This window comes from Panthera leo, chromosome E2, assembly GCF_018350215.1.
Source record: "Panthera leo isolate Ple1 chromosome E2, P.leo_Ple1_pat1.1, whole genome shotgun sequence".
In the NCBI taxonomy this organism is placed as follows: Eukaryota; Metazoa; Chordata; class Mammalia; order Carnivora; family Felidae; genus Panthera; species Panthera leo.
In genome coordinates, this window is record NC_056693.1 from 49,461,832 (window position 1) to 49,480,962 (window position 19,131).

Consider the following 19,131-nt stretch of genomic DNA (forward strand, 5'->3'; position numbering starts at 1 on the left):
GGAGCTGGGGTCTCTAATTCCATAACAACAATGCTTTGCACTTACACAGCACTTCTCCAGTAATCTCCACACACTCCATGGTGGTTAATTAAGAGGCCACTGCCCTGCCAGGAAGCCCCTACTGTCTGCTTCACCCTAAGAATGGGGTGAGAGGGGCACAGTGCCAGAAAGAAGGCCAGGTGGACAGCCGCTCTGGCCTACTGCCCCTTCCTATTGGAGGGAAAAGCCCCTAAGTCGGCTGAGAAACAATGGCTGGAAGCCACAGCTTTCCAGCCTGCAGATGGCGCCCCTTCCGGGCAGGCCGCAGGAGGTCGGCCCCTTCCTCAGTCTGTCCATCTGTAAAGAGGGCTGGGGTCTGCACCCGAGGCCTGGTGACTGGGGGGGGGGGGGGCGGCCAGGATCACTTGCCATCCTCAGGAGGCGGGGCCCAGCTACCTCCAGATGCCGGCCTAAGTGTGGAGCCATGATGGCTGGGAGCTGCTCAAGCCGGCCTGCCGGGCCAAGGAAGTGATGGTGTCAGGCGAGCAGAGAAGCCCCCACTGCTAGGAGGGAAGAAGGGGGCCGGCCCAGCGCCCAGGGAAAACTTCCCGGGAAAGTGAGTGCATCAGCCTTTCTGGAGACAGGCACAGATCCGCATCCCGCCAGGCAGTCCTGGGGGTGGGCTGTCCCGAGAGAGATGCACACCCTGCCCCAGCCCTGGCCATCCTTGAGAGCCCAGGAGCACAACAGGGCAGCTGGCCCAGGTGGTTTCCCGGGGGCAGCAGAGACCTCCCCGCCTCACCCGGCCCAGCTACCCTGGAGCGGAGGAGGGTTCAGGGCGAGCGGCACAGAACTGTCCCCGCTAGGCCTGGCCATCCTGATGGGGGGCAGGGTTCCGGGGCGCAGCGCCGACTCCTGCCTGGCTCGGCTGTCCCAGGGGCTTCCCGGGACCAACAAAGGCCCCTGCCAACCCAGCGGTACTGGGGGGGCTCCCGGAGGGGACAGCACAAAACCCAGACCGAGCCGACTTCTGGGCGAGAATGGAAAGAAAGGCAGGGGCACAGAGGCCGGCTTGGGGGAGACGCCCCCACGCTAACCCCCATGCCCGGCCCAGGCAGGCCCGGGTGGGGTGACCCCCCACCCCACCCCAGCTCCGGAGCCCCCGCGGCATTAGGCCTTCAGAGGGCGGCGCGAGGTCTCAGGCCCGGCCGGGGGCAGCAGACCCGGGGTCCCGGCCGGCGATCGGTACTCACCGGCACGGACATCTTGACCGCCGTCCCCGGGGCCCGGGCGGGCAGCGGCGGCGGCAGGCTGGGGGCTCCGATCCGCCGCGCCTCTCAGAGCCCCCCCGCCACCGCCCCGAGCGGGGTCCCGGCGCTCTCGGGGCTCCCTGCGGGCTCCTGCGCGCTCCCGGCGGCCGGACTGTCCGGCGGCTTCAGTCCGCGCCGCGCATGCGCCGCCCCGCGCCGCCCCTCCCCCTCCCGTCTCCTCCCTGGGGGCCGCGTTAAAGGCGAGGACCCCGGACCGTGGCATTTTTCTGTCGGCCCAACGGGCGAGGAGGCTCGGTCTCCACCCCTTACCCATCCTTCAAGGGCCACCTCGCGTCGCACCATCTCCTGTGCGCCCACCCGCTTCTGGAGACCGGAGCCTCCTCCCCCCCACGTTGCCCAGCCCAGGATGCTGGGCGCCTGCCCGGTGGTCTGGCGGGGCTCCCAGTCCCCGTGTCTGAAGGCGATTGCAGGTCAGCCTCGCGGGGCTCCTAGAAACCCTCCCCGCTCCTCCCGCTGAAAGCCCGGAGGCGCGGGCACCCCCACGGTGCGCTGCCCAGACCTCCTCCGCCGGCTCTGCACTCCCCCTGCCCCTCCCTCGGTGACGGGGAGCTCCCGACGGCCTGGGAACAGCCTGGCGCGCTGTCGGTTCTTCCCGCAGAGCTGGACTGACCGTTAGGGAGGATCCTGGCTCCCCGTAACCCCCACTCGAGGGCCACCCGCAGCCTCAGACACTGCAAGACGGGCCCTCGCGGCCCCAGCCTTTCTTCCCCAGGGTTAAACATCCCCGATTTCTTCCACATCTGACATGGTCGTCCGCAAGTAGTGGGCACAGACGTGCGCCGTCTGACTTCCCACCCGCTGTCAGGTAGGCCTTGCTGGCTGTTCTCATGTCCCATCTGATCAACTGAGGTCTGAGGTCCCTCAGCCACCAGAAGGCAAAACCAGAAGCCTGACCACTCTGGTCTGCCACCCACCACATACAGCCTGTCCCTGCTCCCTGGGAGCCCTTCCTGGGCAAAGCTGCACCCAGAGAAAGCGCTCCGACTACCCAGGAAGGATGAGTGAGCACCTAGACCAAGGTTCTGGGGGGCCAGGTCAGTCCGGGGAAGAAAGGGAGAACTGGTTCCAGGAGGCTGGGTGGCCGCAGATGTGGCTCATGGCCTGGCGGAGCACCTGGGCCACCGAGAAATCTGTGGGGGCAAGTGCCCAGGGCTACAGGCTCTTTTGTCTGCCAGGTGTGCAGTGCCACGAGTCCTGAGGTGGCTGAACGGAGGGAGGACATGGGACCAGGTGAGGTGGGCTTTCTCAGAGACTCAGATCCGCCCCTAGCTCCCGAGTCTGCAAAATCCCCCATTAGCAGGGCATCCATTGGGGTTTAGGAGGCTTTCCAGGCTTCTCCCCAAGAGGTGGGGCTGCCTCCATCTAAGGAGGTTCCTGGAGAGACCACCAGCAACGAGAGGGGTACTAGATGTGCAATAAAGGGGGCGATCGAGGCCTGCTCTGAGGCCCAAGTCCCAATGCTAGGACTGAGGAGCTGGGGTCCCTTCCTGCTCCACCCAGGCAGGGTCGCCCGCCCCCTTGAATGGGGTTTGCCAATTACACACCTCGGTTTCCCCAGCCCAACGCTGGGCAAGGCATTGCTGGAGGGAGCATGCGGGGCCATGGCAAGCAGAGAGGGGTCTGGGCCGACAGCTGCCACCTCCTCAAAGGGCGCTCTGTGTGCGCCTGGCAGGGAGCCCTGCCCGTGCCCACCCGCCAGCATCCAGCTGGCACTGGGGCTCCTGAGCTGGGAGCAGCAGCTCAGCCTGGTGCCTGGGCTCCCAGCCACACGTGCCCGCTGTCTGAGCACCCCCCCCCCCCGCCCTGCCTCCCTGGCTCCCCCCTCACTGAGCCTTCCTCCTTGAGCCCAGGCTCCCCCTCCTTCCTCCTCTCCCACTCCCACTCTCCTTCTTACCACCCGCTCTGTGTCCTGTCCAATCAGCCCTTTCTCTAGCTGCCCAGGTCAGAACTGGGTGAGCAGTGGGGAAAGAGCCCCTCAATACCCCTGAGTATGGGGAAATGGAAACCTAGGGGAGGGGGTGCAGCTGGGATCATGACCTCCAAACCATCTAGTCCTTGCCTCTAGCTGGCCCGCAACAATGGCTTACAGCTGCTTGCTCAGGGAGGGAGCCATTAACTTATCCCTGAGCACAGGACAAGGGATCCCTGGCCAGACCCTCACTTACTCCAAGGCAGGGACCCAGCACCTTGGGTTATGGTATTGCCTCCCTCACTGCATCTCCCCCCACCCTGATTCCCCAGCAGGAAAACGATCCCAGGATAACTCAGTGCTGCAGAGCACAGGCTCCGGGGGCCTCCTGACGAGCAGTTCACACCAGAAGCAACAGCTGGGCTGCCTGAGCAGTTGCCAGAACCCCGAGAGGATCCCTGGGGGCTGACCAGGGCCCCAGGGAGACAGGGGTTATTGTTGTTCCTGAGGCTGGGAGGGAAGGGAATTTGGACATGGCCACAGAGTAAATCTGGGCACAGATAAGCTTCATACCCAGCTTTCTGGACACCCAGGCCTCTGTCCCCTGAGCCTTGCCGCATCTAGAGGGCCAAGGCCTGCAAGGTGGCTCCTTCTCCCCACCCCCACTCAGGGTGACCAGGGACCTCTCTAACAGGAGAGCACAGTGAGCCTCTGCGGGCACTTGTGCTTTGGTCGCCACTGATGAACTAACGTTGATACATCCTTATTAGCTAATATTCACCCTCAGTTCAGACTGCCTTAGTCCTTCCCTTCCCTTAGTACTGTCCCTTTCCTTTTTCTGTTCTAGACCCCATTGAGAATCCCGCATTACATCTAGTTGTCAGGTCTCCTGAGACTCCTCTGGGCTGTGGCCATTTCTCAGACTTGCCTTGCTTTTGATGACCTTGCTGGTTTTGATGAGTATTGGTCAAGGATTTCATGGAATGTCCCTCAACTGGGACTTGCAGGGTGTTTTTCTCAGGGTTAGACGGGGGGTATGGATTTTTAGGAAGACCTCAGAAAAAATGCCATTTACACCACGTGGTAGCAAGGACATATACCATCAGTAGGACTGAACACTGTTGACGTTGACCTTGATCACGTGGCTGTTAGAATGTTTGTCAGGTTTTCTCCCTGCTTTCTATTCCCTACTCTTTGGAAGGAGTAAGGAGTTAGGCTCCACCTCCTGAGGACAGAGTATCTACATAAAAACATTCGGAATTATTCTGTATGGGAAATTTATCTCTTCTTCATTTATTGACTTATGCATTTATTTGTATCAGTATGAACTCGTGGCTATTTATTTTATACCTTGGCATGATTATAATCAATACAAAGAAAATATTTTCTTGCGTGTATTGATCTTGCTTTGGTTATTGGGAGTTCTTCCAGTTGGTGCATCAGATTTTTCAGGAAAATCCAGAAATCCAGATTGTTTTTATAAAAAGTCTTGGGGCGCCTGGGTGGCTCAGTCGGTTGAGCTTCCGACTTCGGATCAGGTCATGATCTCACGGTCTGTGAGTTCGAGCCCCGCGTCGGGCTCTGTGCTGACAGCTCAGAGCTTGGAGCCTGCTTCAGATTCTGTGTCTCCCTCTCTCTGACCCTCCCCCGTTCATGCTCTGTCTCTCTCTGTCTCAAAAATAAATAAGCATTTAAATAGAAAATAAAAATAAATAAATAAAATGTCTGGATTTTGAAACATTGGGTAAGCCAAATGAAATGCTTCCACAGGCCAACTCCAGGCAGCTCCTGGCTCTGGAGTCAGATTACCTGGTTTGAATCCGGCTCTGCTGCTTGCACTTGAATCATTTTGTGCATGTGAGTTAAACCTGCCTGGGGCTCAGTTTCCTCATCTGTGAAATGGGATGATAATATTTCCTGGATGGTTGAGAGGATTTAGTCAAATGACTCCGGTAAAGTTTGGGGCACTTGAGCTGGCACAAAACCCTTGCTTTTTAAATAGCAGGGATAGGGGCGCCTGGGTGGCTCAGTCGGTTGAGTGTCCGACTTCAGCTCAGGTCACGATCTCGCGGTCTGTGAGTTCGAGCCCGGCGTCGGGCTCTGGGCTGACAGCTCAGAGCCTGGAGCCTGCTTCCGATTCTGTGTCTCCCTCTCTCTCTGCCCCTCCCCCGTTCATGCTCTGTCTCTCTCTGTCCCAAAAATAAATAAACGTTAAAAAAAAAATTAAAAAAAAATAAATAAATAGCAGGGACCATCATTGCCACATGCATGAGCCAGGCGTGGATAAGCAGCTCCCTATGGAGAGTAAGAACTGAGCTTGTTTGGAGATCTAGAAGGAGATTTTAGGGTTGGGAGTGGCTAATGGGACCCTGTGAGCTCTGGAGTGGATGAGAACATGAACTACCTTGGGGCACCTGGGTGGCTCAGTCGGTTGAGCGTCCAACTTCATCTCAGGTCATGATCTCCCAGTTGGTGAGTTCGAGCCCACATCAGGCTCTGTGTTGACAGCTTCGAACCTGGAGCCTGCTTCAGATTCTGTGTCTCCCTCTCTCTCTGCCCCTCCCCTGCTCCTGCTCCATCTCTCTCTCTCTCTCTCAAAAATAAATAATAAACCATTTATAAGAAAGAAAAAGAAAGAAAGAAAGAAAGAAAGAAAGAAAGAAAGAAAAGAAAAGAAAAGAAAAAAGAAAAGACAAGTGAGGAAGTACCCGGCTAGATGTTCTGTCTTACTCTAAAGTGTGAATGACTGCCTCTCTCAGGGAAGGCAAGTCAGACTGGCACAGAAAGAGATGTTTGGCTTAGAGAAGTGGATGGGGAGCCCACTGACCTTGGGGTTCGGTCCTGGCACCACTTCGAACTTATCCTGTAACCGTAAGCCCAGAGTGGGTAATTTCACAGTCTGGTCAAGGATGGGTCCTAGGGGCTAGGGCAAAGCACTTCCTCGTCTGTCCCACATTCACAAAACCTTGGGTATGCTCTGCCTCAGAGGCATCTGGTTAGGAGAGGAGGTAACGTTCAGCTCATCACGCTACTGGGTGCAGAGGAAGACCATCGTGCCCTAGACAGTGGGGTTTCAGGATCTGGTGGCAAGAGAGAGATAGATATATTAGTTTCTTATGGGTGCTGTAACAAATTACTACAAACTCGGTGGCTCAAAACAACATGAACTCATTATCGTACAATTCTGGAGGTTCAAAGTCCAAAATGGGTTGGCAGGTCCACATTCCTTCTGGAGGCTCTAGGGGAGGATACCTTCCCTTGACTTTTTCAGCTACTAGAGACTGCCTACATCCCTTGGCTTGGAGCCCCACATCACTCCGACCTCTGCTTATGTCATTACATCTTCTCTGACTCTGGCCTTCCCGACTCCCTCTTACAAGAACCTCGTGATTACCATGGGCCCACTCGGGTGATCCAAGATAGCCTCCCCAGCTTAAGACCATCGATTTCATCATAGCTGTGAAGCACCTTCTGCCTTACAATGTAACCTAATCATAGATGCCAGGGATTCAGATGTGTATGGCGGGGGGAACCCCTGGGCCCCCCAGCTGCCCCCCATCTGGTCCCCATGGCCTGAATACTGGCGATGGTCGAGTCAGGCCGGGGCAAGAATCCTCTTACTCAGCTCAAGTGGCATCTCTTGCTGTTTGTGGGAATAGCTATAAATGACATATGGCTCCAGCATGCTGTCTGGCAAGATGAGGCAAAAAACTCTAAGGGGCAGGGACCCTTTGACCCAGAAATTCTAGGAATTTATCTTAAAAAATGCACTCAGAGAGTAGCCAAAGATATACATGCAAGGATATAACTTGCAGTTTCCCTTATTATCAGGAAAACATAAGAACAACTTACATGTTCAACAATGGGCAGCAGTTAAACATATCATGGGATATTCGCATGATAGAATCCAATCCCGGGCATCACCATAAATGATAGAGTGACATGGAAATATGTTTATAATACTCTGTTTTGTTTTGTTTTAAATATTTTATTTATTTATTTTTTTTAATGTTTATTTATTTTTGAGACAGAGAGAGACAGAGCATGAGCGGGAGGGTCAGAGAGAGAGAGGGAGACACAGAATCCGAAACAGGCTCCAGGCTCTGAGCTGCCAGCACAGAGCCCGATGCGGGGCTCGAACTCACGGACCGTGAGATCATGTCCTGAGCCGAGGTCGGACGCTCAACCGACTGAGCCCCGCAGGTGCCCCAAAGATTTTATTTTTAAGTAAACTCTATACCCAACGTGGAACTCAAACTCCCCACCCCGAGGTCAAGAGCCATGTGTACCACCAACTGAACCAGCCAGCACCCCTACAATATACCGTAAAGTGAAAAATAGTCTTCCAAATAAGTATGGGCAGGTCCTATTTTCATAAAAATTCATGTATTTATATTTATGTCATATATTTGCATTGGGAAAAACGTGGAAGCTTAGATAGTACAGTATCAGCTGTGATCTTGGGGTGGGGGTGAGATTTTGATCACTACATGTAATGTTTAGGAAGGCCCTGCTGGGTGGTTTGTACATAGGGCCTACTGTGCTGGTTAATAAATAGGGCTTTTTCTGTCTTTATGGAGCAGAATTTCACAGGAGACTCATTTGTTTGTTTTTGGAGGAGGAAATGGGGTTTTGGTGTAACGAAAATTATTTTCTCTACTTTCCAATGTTTTTCAAATGAACATTCATTACTTGTGCATTTTTTTTTTCCAGTATACACCTTTTACAATTGTAGTAAAATAGGGACGCCTGGGTGGCTCAGTTGATTAAGTGTCTGACTTCAGCTCAGGTCATGATATCACAGTTCATGAGTTTGAGCCCTGCCTCAGGCTCTCTGCTGTCAGCAGAGAACCCACTTCAGATCCTCTGTCCCTCTCCTGCTGGTTCTCTCTCTCTCTCTCTCTCTCAAAATAAATACAGAAACTTAAATAATTTTTTTAAATTATGGTCAAACATACATAACATGAAATGAACTTATTATTGTACAATTCTGGATATTGAAAGTCCAAAATGCGTTGGCCAGTTTTACCATTTTAACATCAAGTTCATTCACAATGTCGGTGCAACAATCACTGTTCTCCATTTCTAGAACTTTCTCATCCTCCCAAACAGAACCACCCCCTACTCCCCCTTTCCCCAGCCCCTGGCAACCACCAGCCAGCATTCTACCTTTGGTGTTTATGAGTTTGCCTGTTCTTGGGTAATTTTCTTTTTTCTTTTTTTTTTTAAGAACAGCTTATGAGGGGAAAATGTAATTGCCAAATCCTAGGAAGTGCAAACCACCCTGTGTGGGTTCCCACAGACACTCTGGGGCCTGACACCCCCAGAGACAGACACCAAGTGAGGCTGGGGAGGAGAGGAAACCAAACAGGAAGCAGAATAAGCCCCCTCCCTCCCCAGGCCCGGCCACCGCCATCTCCCCTCCCCCTGAAAGGTAGGAGGTGGAGGGGAAGGGACTTGCCAAGGGCCCAAGGGCCCCCTGAATGGCCCCCTGAGCCAGGCAGAGCAGCAGGCTCCCGCCTCAGCACCCAGGGCCCTGGCCTCTGGCCTCCCCGGTCTTCGAGGATGTTTGTAAACACCCAGAGCCGAGCCCCTTCCAGGAACAGGCCTGTATTCTCGGTGACTGTGACAAGTGGAATTTCACTCTCAACTGGAAACAATCCCCAGGGCATTGTGTTTCTGAATCCTGGGATGAAGCCTCCCCGCTGAATAGTATACATTCCCTAAATTATTAAAGAGCCCCAAAGAGCTGTTGCCACATTGAGGTCACCAGTGCGAGTCCCCAGAGCAGCAGGTAGGTTCTCAGTGAGGCAGGGGCGCCAGGGCCCCCACTCCCATCAGCTGCTCCCCTGCCAGGAGGCCAAGGGTCTGCTCCAGGGGCGCTGGGAAAGTCTGCCTGCTCCCCGGGAGTGAGGCTGACCCTTGTGGAAACAGGAAGGAGCTCACGGCAGGGAGTGAGGTCTGCACTTTGGCAAGAACCCAGCCTCCCTGTCACCTTTGGCCTCGAGTGGCAGGGCAGGGCGGCCGGCGCGGCCGGGTGCCAGGCTGGCCTGGTTTCTGGTCCTGCCTTGTGAACTTTGGCACCGTATTTACACTCTAAGCACGTTTTCATCCCCTCTGTTAAATGGGGCTGAATAACGCAGCAAAGCAGCCCGCAACTACAGCCCCCTTCTATTTCATCCTATGCCCCCCAAGGGTTGTGCGGTGCGGTGGCCCAGTTCAAACGTCCTGGGAGCACTGGGATATAGGGTGTATCAGGGACGCTGTGGCACCCAACAAGGAAGCGTCTGCTAAATGCGGCTGTCAGAATCCCTGACTTGTCCCTCCACCCACCACCCCCCAGCCTGCGTCTCCTGGCCCCGGAGTTTTCTCCTGCTCCCTCAAGGCAGCGGTCACCCCACAAGTCCTGAAGGCCTTGCATTTACAGATGGGGCCAAGCAGAAGGGAGGCTAATAAAGATGCTGGATGCTGAGGAAAAAAAAAAAAAAAAAGATGTGGGAAGCTGGTGCAAATTTTGGCCTCCAGGAGAACTTCCAGCAAGGACGAGTTCTTTATACAGGCCGTTGGGCTCAATGTTTGATGGGAGGAATGTCTGGTGGAAGGTTCCAGAAAGATAAGTCCCCACATCACCTGCATGACAGACCTTCTGAGTCAGGTGGAGGAATACTTACTGAGGGACCTGCCAGGCTGGACCTGGAGACATGGAGACAGACCCAGGTGGAGAAGTAGGATCGGGCTCTGCTCTCCTGGCCTGCCTGGGGAGGCATAGGCTTCCTGGAGGAGGAAGCACTCAAACAGGAGCTTGAAGGATGAGCAAGAGTTTGTGGAGGGCCTCTGTGGGCAACAAAGCCAGTGTAGACAGGGGGTCCCCTCCAGGGTCCAGCAGGCTGAGCCCCATCTGTTCCTGGGGACAAAGTGAGGTTTCTGGAAGCTGAGCCCCAGTGGGGAGGCCTGCATTCGAACCCTGGCTCTGCCGTTTCTTATGGCCCACCTGGGCTGTTTGTCCCTCTTGAGACCTCAGTGTCTTCCTCTGGCCAATGGGGCAATTGCATGGGGGCTCAGAGAGAGTGTTGGGGACACCTGGGTCCAGCCATTTGGGAGATCCACTTCTGTTTCCTTAGAGTAATGTGTCTTACTCCCTTGTTTCACAACCTCTCAGGGTATTTTAAGGTATCGGGCCCAGACTCCTCCTGGGCCCCTGCATCCTGGTGGAAACCTGGACATGGGAGGAAGGGAGTCCTGTGTGACAGTCACCTATACAAAAATATTGATTGAGGGGCGCCTGGGTGGCTCAGTCGGTTGGGCGGCCGACTTCGGCTCCGGTCATGATCTCGCGCTCCGTGAGTTCGAGCCCCGCGTCGGGCTCTGTGCTGACGGCTCGGAGCCTGGAGCCTGTTTCAGATTCTGTGTCTCCCTCTCTCTGACCCTCCCCCGTTCATGCTCTGTCTCTCTCTGTCTCAAAAATAAATAAAACGTTAAAAAAAATTAAAAAAAAATATTGATTGATATTTGCAAGACATCGTAGGGGTTGTTATTTCCTAGAAGCAGAGCCTGAGACAGGGATTCTCTGAAAGTAGTTTGTTTTCCCAAAGATATTTTTCTTTTTTTAATGTTTGTTTGTTTGTTTACTTATTTATTTTTTTTTTAATTTTTTTTCAACGTTTTTTATTTATTTTTGGGACAGAGAGAGACAGAGCATGAACGGGGGAGGGGCAGAGAGAGAGGGAGACACAGAATCGGAAGCAGGCTCCAGGCTCTGAGCCATCAGCCCAGAGCCTGACGCGGGGCTCGAACTCACGGACCGCGAGATCGTGACCTGGCTGAAGTCGGACGCTTAACCGACTGCGCCACCCAGGCGCCCCCTTACTTATTTATTTTTGAAAGAGAGAGAGAGAGGAGCAAAGAGAGAGAGAATCTCAAGCAGGCTCTGCAATGTCAGCCCAAAGCCCGATGTGAGGCTCGAACTCATGAACCTTGAGATCGTGACCTGAGCGAAAACCAAGAGTAGGACCTTTAGCCGACCGAGCCACTCAGGCGCCCTCAAAAGTGGCTTCTTGAGAGAAGGGGAGTGGGCCAGAGGGAGCGGGGAAGGTCCAGCTCCCGCCTGGCCCCTGGGGAGCTCTGGAATGACTTGTACCTCGGAACTGGTCCCACCCAGGGCAGGGGGCTGCCTCTTTAGGCTCCTCGTCACTATACACTGAGCACTGCCTGGCATGGGGTGGGGCGTAACTCGGGCCAGGAGGTCCCATCCTGCCAAGGACTTTTCCAGAGAAGCACCAGCGGTGCGCAGGGAGGGGTCACCTCTCCTAGCATCTGCACGTGTGGGCTGTTACCCCCAACGTCTCCACAGAGGACAACGGGTCAGCCAGGCCACACTTTGACAGGTTCTTTTGCCCGTAAGGAGCCACTAGCTATAACCTTTTGCTGCTCTGCCCCTTAGCATCCTGGAAGCACCCCGCTCGGTGTCCCATTCAGTGTCCCTGGCCACTCCAGCTGGGGAAGGCTCAGCCCAAACTCTTCCCTGTCAGGAAGGAGCCCCAGGAAAAGGAAGGGGCTTCGCCAAAGCACCACAGAGTTGGGGCAAGGAGCCAGCTTTTCTGACTTCTAGTTCTTTCCCTGAGAGAGAGAGGGGGTGAGAGAGGGGGTGAGAGAGGCTCCCTTTGTGTGAGCAGAAGCAGGGTCCCTTCTTACCCTCTGGGCTCTGGGCGCTTTGGTTTAGGCCGCTGAATAACCCAGACCGTGGGGAGACTAGGGAACAAGGAAACGGCAACCCCGGACGAGCTGGCAGCCTGAGGGAGCCTCACGGCCATGACTCAGCTTGGAGAGAAGCCAGGGCAGCTGCCCGAGAAGTCGGCGCATCGCGGACTAGCGTTCTTGCTGCCAGCATCTCGGACTCTTGAGACGGATGTGCCTTTGGGTTGGTTTTAAATGGTTTCCTTCCAGATAAACGGGTCACCCATCCCCAGGGAAGGAACCTTCAGCAGCCCGGAGGCCTGGGGTAGCCTGAGCCCAGCTCGTCCTGGGGGGCCTGGGGTCTTGCTGCAGCTGGCCGTGAGCCAGCTCACCGTCCGCACGCACAGAAGCCCAGGCCCGCTCCGCCTCTCCTGCTGCCCCAGCCCCACTGGCTCCCTCCCGTCCAAGGACGCACTGAATGAGGCAGTTGCCTTGAGCCCAGTCTGCACCGCTTCGTAACTGTCAAGAGACACCACCACCCTACGGAGAGCAAAAGTGAGGCTGCATCAAGCAGTCAAAATTAAAAAAGAAGCAATGGTGCCAGAACCGATGCTTGGGGCCTGGACCGCAAGTCTGGAATCCTACGTGCAGGTCTGATGGTCCCTGGAGAACACACCAAGAGGGGCTGAAATGAGAAGGGGGCAGGCAAGCCATGGAAAGGAGGGGGAAGGGCGCCTGGCTGGCTCAGTCAGTGGAGGGTGGGACTCTTGATCTCCAGGTTGTGGGTTCAAGCCCCACGCTGGGTGAAGAGATTACTTAAAAATAAAACCTTGGGGCCCCTGTGTGGCTCAGTCAGTTGAGCGTCTGACTCTTCGGCTCAGGTCATGATCCCAGGGTCGTGGGATTGAGGCCCGTGTCAGGTTCTGTGCCGAGTGCAGAAGCTGCTTAAGATTCTCTTTCTCTTTTCCTCTGCCCCTCTCTCCTGCTCGCTCTTCTAAATAAAGTAAATAAATAAAAATAAAAATAAAAATTCTTAAAAGAAAATAAATACATACATACATACATACATACATACATACATACATACATAAAACCTCTAAGGGTGTCTGGGTGGCTCAGTTAGATGCGCGTCTGACTCTTGATCTCAGCTCAGGTCTTGATCTCGGGGTTGTGAGTTCAAGCCCCACGTTGGGCTCCATGTTGGGCTCTGCACTGGCCATGTAGCCTACTTAAAAAAATAATACTAAATAAAGCCTTTAAAAAAAGAAAAAAGAAGGGGGAGCCTTAGCTTGGGAAGATAAAGACAGAGAGGGAGTGAGATCGGAGGCTGTGCAGCTGGGAATAATAGTTTAAGGCAAACTTGGACTTGTTGACCAAACCTCAGAACTGCTGGGAAAGTGTGGGAGAAGTGTAGTAAAGCCCTACCTCATGTTTTTCTTAATGTTTATTTATTTACTTTTGAGACAGAGAGACAGAGTACGGGCAGGGGAGGGGTGGAGATAAAGGGAGGGACAAGGAATCTGAAGCAGGCTCCAGGCTCTGAACTGTCAGCACAGAGCCTGATGCAGGGCTTGAACTCACAAACCATGAGACCATGACCTGAGCTGAGATCACGAGTTGGACACTTTACCAACTGCGCCACTCAGACGTCCCCAGGCCCGCCTCTTAACTGTGCAAAACTCATTGGCCCTGAGAGGTGAGGGGCGAACTAGATTCAGAAAATGTTTAGAGCAACTCACAGAGGAACGTGCCACAAAGCTAGGTTTGTGATGAATCAAGTCCTGAGGCATATTCCTGCTGCATTAGCTGGGTTCTCCAGAGCAGCAGAAGCAATAGGAGACAGAGAGGCTGTGAAGTCCCATGTTCGTTTGGCTATCTGTGGGCTGGAGACCCAGGAGGAAGAGTTGACCGTGTATGTCCCAGTCCAAGTGCAAAGGCTCCAAGAACCAGGAGCATTGATGGATAGGAGAAGGATGTCTGAGCTCAAGGAGAGAACAAATTTGCCTTCTTCAGGGCCCTCCGTGGATTGGATGACACTCACCCACACTGGTGACAATGACATTTACTCAATCTACCTCCTCAAATGCTAATCTCTTCCAGAAAAGCCCTTACAGACATGTACTACCAGCTTTCTTGGCATCCTTTAGCCCAGGCTGGTTGACACATAAAATTAACCATCACGCCTGCCTTGTTCAAATGTGTCTTCCAGAGACAGAGCTGGGCTGGGCTGGTACCACAGAAGGTTCTGGCACTCAGGCATGACCTAGTCCAGTCTTCTCCATGAATGGCCATTCTCTTCCTAGTTCCAGACACATCTCACCCAAAGCACTGGGCTACATGCTCAGAGACTGGCAGGCAGGGTGCTTTGCTGAATCTTAGCTTCTCAGAAGGTTTACACGGGAAGAGAGGAGCACAACCATTCCCCTGGAGAGAGGAGGGAGACCTTCCTGGGAGGTAATTGGACATGATGTTTCAAGGCTTTGAAAATGTGTGCCCTCCCTGATATGATAACTCCACTTGTAGAAGTGGTGTAGAAATCACCAAGGATGCAGATCAAGATCTAAGGACAAGGCACTTCATCACGGCATTATTTACAACAACAGAAAGTGGGTAACCTCAGTGACCAACAGTGGAAGGCCAGCATTAATAAATTACGGTACAACCACGTAATGGCATATTATTCAGCCGTTAAAATCGTTTTCTCGAAGAATGCTTGAGTCAAGGGGGAAACACTCATGGTATATACCACAGGCAAAGAAAAGAGAATACAAAACTGCATATACGAGTTCAATCCAAAAGAATCCTGTGATGATGGAAATGCTGGGTGTCCACACTGTCCAATATTGTAGCCACTAATAACATGTGAGTACTAAGCACTTGAAATCTTTGGTTAGTGTGCCCGGGAAACTGAATTTTGAATTTTTTTTTTTAAATTTTGAATTCTAATGAATTTAAAATTTAAATTTAGGGGCACTTGGCTGGCTCAGTCAGTAGAGCATCCAACTCTTGATCTTGGGGTTGTGAGTTCAAGCCTCTCTTTGGACGTGGTGTCTACTTAAATTTTTTTAAATTTTCATTTATTTATTTTTAAAAATGTTTAAATGTTTGAGAGAGAAAGAGAGTGAGCAGAGGAAGGGGAGAGAGAGAGAGGGAGACACAGAATCCGAGCAGACTCCAGGCTCTGAGCTGTCAGCATACAGCCCAAGCCAGGGCTTGAACTCATGAACTCAGATCATGACCTGAGCTGAAGTCGGATGCTTAACCAACTGAGCCACCCAGGCGCCCCTATTTATAAACAGCCACATGTGGTCGGTGGGTTCTGTGTTGAGCTGCACAGGTATAGCATAATTCCAACTGCCTCAAGAAAAGGTATGTAAAAATACAGGAAAAAGTCTCAAAGTATCCCAAAACGTAGATAGTAGTTTTCTCTGTTAGTAAGAGATGAGATGAGAGATTTAAATTCTGTTCCAATTTTTCTGCTTTCTGCTTTTCCAACAATGAACAGTTTCCTTCTACGATCAGAAGGGAGAAGAGAGAGGCAAAGCCTGGTGCAGGCAAAGCTCACATTGGCAGGAAGGCCCGCGCTGGCTGGGCTGGCGCAAGCTGGGGTAATCTGCCTCTCGCGGGGCTTGTTTTGACAGGAGCGCTGTGCCTCTGGTGGCTTGGGTCTTCTCCAAGCTGCAGGGCAACCTGGCTGACACACTACACGCTCAGCTTAGCTGGTGTGAGCACGTGCGTGTGTGCACGTGGGCCCCGCCATCTGGAGCCGACCTGGCAGCGAAGCGTTGACTCTTCAGCTGTGTTTATTGGGACTTGGGCGGATTTTGTCGTTTGAATTTCTTGCTTGCTTCCCCAGGCCTTACTTCAGCTGCTTTTCCAAGTTGCTGGTAACTTTCCGGGGCTTCCTGCTAAGCTCTTTGCTGGGCTTCCAAAGGCTTTTCCGAGGAGGAGAAAGCTCCTGCAGGTGGGTCTCAGCAGACGGCAGGGAAGGAACCCTGGGCTTACTCATTCCGGTTTGCTGATGCGTCAGGAATTTAGGAGTTTGAATTATTTGAAGTGGCAAGAATAAAGGAAGACGGAATTTTCCTAAATGCATAGCCGGAGGTTTTTTATTTTTAATAAGTAGGGAGGCAAGGGGCAGAGGTTCTCAAACTTCACAGTGCATAAGCATCACCTGGCTGTTTGTCAGAAATGCAGATTCCTCGAGTTCACTCCCCAGGATTAATCCTTCTTCTTTGCTTTACAGATGCAGAAATGGGGGCAGGGGAAGGAGGGGGCCAAGCCACGTGCTCATCCAGGTCACTCTCCAATGGGGGTGTCTCGCTAGATTACGCTGCCTCTAGGTCACCTGTGGTAGACGTTTGGTGTTATATTGACACAAAAGGCCTCTAACAAATTCTCTAACACCACCTGGTTGTCCAACAGTTCAATTCAGTTCTGTCCCTGACTACCCAGAGTGAGCACAGACCCCCCCCCCCGTCCCCCACAGATGAGAGGTTGTCACACAAGACCGCTCCCACTTCAGCCGCCAGCTGCAAATGGGGTGCTCAGACTACTCACCCTGTCCAGCCCGCAAACACCCCCAACATGTCTCATAATCTGCTGGAACTCACAGACTCAGTTAAGTGCTCTATTTATTATTACAGTTTGTTATAAAGGATACAAGTGAAATGGACGAAGATGGCCCAAAAGGGCACCTCGTGAGAGCCTGTGTGCCGGTTGAACTGGGGTGCACCACACTCCCGGTACATGGATGTGTCCTCCAACTCAGAAGCTCCCCAGACTTTGTGCTTGAGGCATTTTTACCCAGGTCTCATAACACAGGCACAACTGATTAAATCACTGGTCTGGCTGGACTCCATCTCTGGCCTCTCCTCCCTCCCCAGAGGTCCGGGGACGGGGCTGAAAGTTTTAACCCTCTAGCTACAGGGGTGGTTTGGCTGGTGACCAGTCCCCATCCTGAACTTTTCCAGGGAATCTTCCACTAGCATACAAATCCCAAGGGTTTTAGCAACCCAGAACTGCACAGAAACCAAATATTTATTTATTTTTCTATTATACCACATGGGGGATTTGCAGTTTTGTGGAAAACACCACTTGCATTGCAAAGACAAAAGAAGCCCATGCTTATTCTCATCATTTCCAGCTCCAGCTGTCCACAGCAGTCTTAAGGGCACACACGGATCATACCAGACACTGTTGGTGTAGGAGGGCTGGAGGGTATGCGATTGGAAATGAGCAGAATCCCTCCTTTTCCTCGGGATCCCAACCTCAAATTCAAAGTTCCCATAATGGAGCTCTATGGCAGAGCTGTGACAGAACTGTGAGGTCCGGCCAAAGACAGCAGTAAAGATGAGGCAATCTTGAAGCGTCCAGAACGCGGAGGGTCAACCCTGCCCCAGATTCAGGGCCCCGAAGGTCTGCCAGACTAAAAAATGTCTCCCATTTGTCAGTCCTGGTGCCTCAAACACAGACAGACTTAGGTTATGATGCAAAGAGGTCAGGTGAAGAGGTAAAGCCAAAGAGAGCTGGGCGGCAGTGGTCACACCCTGAGGAGCCTGGCCACACCACCCACAGCAGACACCCACAGGAGCCCCATGTCACAGTTGTGGCCCAAGGGCCCTCAGGACAGCTGAGGACGCTGGGCGGAGTCTGAAGATAGGCAGCTCCATACCTTCTACTGGAAAACCCACAGGCTGTAATTCATTTCGGTGTCTTCACATGTTAAGCTATTTATCTGGGTCGGAACCATTTATTTGCGTCTAACAAGTCAAGGCCTGCTGCAGCATCTTTCTGACATATGGCCTTTTTGTGTCCTGTGTGCATCTGTCAAGGCCATGTGGGCAAGGGGAAGGCTGACTCAGCAGTACTCCGACCACTGGGTGTGCTGGGGGAGGGGCACAGTCCAAGCACAGACCACCCCCCCCCCCCAGCTCCCCTCGCTGCCCAACCTGCTTTTCAGACAAAGGGAAGTTGGGGGGCACCTGGTAGTTCACCTGAGTCATTGGCCTCCTTAGGAGATGTTCCAGGAGCCATCTGGGAATGTCATTCTGGAATGCCTGCTAGCCCAGGAAGGGATGTATACTCATCACCACGGCAACCCCTGCATCCCTGAGCATCCCTTGGACATCTCTCTGTAAAATGGACCAGGTGATGCAAGTTTAAATGTGAGCTTGTCTTTTTTTTAAAAAAGAAAAAAAGTCTTGAAAGACTTCAGAAAATAAAGGTATCATGAATAATGTAAGAAATATCTGTATCCTCACCTCCCATTCAAGGTATAAAACCACAACTGTAAATGAAGCTCCTTGTCTTTCTCTGATCGTATAACCTTCCCTATCCCATGAGTGGTAACCGCTATGCTGAGTTTCGTGTCGATCACCCATTCATTATATATAATTATAATTTATATGTATGCTATATATATAATTATATACTCTACATATTCTGAACCAAGGTATAATATCTTCTGCAAGTTAAAATATGCTTTTGAGGGGAGATTCACGCAACATAAACCCAATAATTTTAAGGTGTAAAATTCAGCGGCACTTACTGCATTTGCAGCTTTGGGCAACCATTACGTGTTCACGATTTTGAACTTGTATAACTGGGATCAGACATTAGGACTTCTGCTGGTTGCTTTTTGCATCAATGCTGCTTACGAGGCTCATCTGTGCTGAGGCGTGCAGCCCTACTCGTTCGGCTCTCTGCTGTACGATATTCCACTGCATGACTATTTCACAACGGATCCTTTCTCCTGATGGGTGGTTTCCAGCTTTTTATGACCATCAACAAGCCTGGCTCCCTGGGCTGCTTCTCCAGGATATCAGCCCTGGAGTAAAGTTGCTGTCATGGGCTGAGAGCAGCTCCAGAGTAGACATTGCCAGGGTGTTCCTCAAAGTGCTAATTTATACTCACATAAGTCTCGCTGTCTTGGGGAGCTGGGGGCCAGGTGCACAATTATAGTAACTCAACACTTGGATAGTGTACTTCATTTATTTATTTAAAAAAAAATTTTTTTTTTAAACGTTTATTTATTTTTGAGACAGAGAGAGACAGAGCATGAACGGGGGAGGGGCAGAGAGAGAGGGAGACACAGAATCGGAAGCAGGCTCCAGGCTCTGAGCCGTCAGCCCAGAGCCCGACGCGGGGCTTGAACTCGCGGACCGCGAGATCGTGACCTGAGCTGAAGTCGGACGCTTAACCGACTGCGCCACCCAGGCGCCCCAGTGTACTTCATTT

The 19,131-nt window shown here is 52.6% G+C and overlaps 1 protein-coding gene and 1 long non-coding RNA gene across 3 annotated transcripts in view; one reads left to right on the forward strand and one right to left on the reverse strand.

Moving 5' to 3' along the window:
• BCAR1 (BCAR1 scaffold protein, Cas family member) overlaps positions 1 to 1,396 on the reverse strand; it is a 37,920-nt gene extending 36,524 nt beyond the window's left edge. Inside the window, exon 1 of the mRNA XM_042919255.1 lies at positions 1,233 to 1,396. Within this exon, the coding sequence (XP_042775189.1) occupies positions 1,233 to 1,244 (12 nt within the window). The 5' untranslated portion in view covers positions 1,245 to 1,396. The remainder of the gene's footprint in view (positions 1 to 1,232) is intronic.
• Positions 1,397 to 1,545: 149 nt separating this feature from the next.
• Positions 1,546 to 18,192, forward strand: LOC122208321. Of its 2 annotated transcripts, none has more exons than XR_006197198.1 (3): positions 1,546 to 2,115; positions 15,749 to 15,856; positions 16,139 to 18,192. It is a non-coding gene; the product is annotated as an uncharacterized LOC122208321 (long non-coding RNA). The 2 variants fall into 2 exon arrangements; XR_006197199.1 differs by having other exon boundaries at positions 1,546 to 1,720.
• Positions 18,193 to 19,131: the final 939 nt, after the last annotated feature.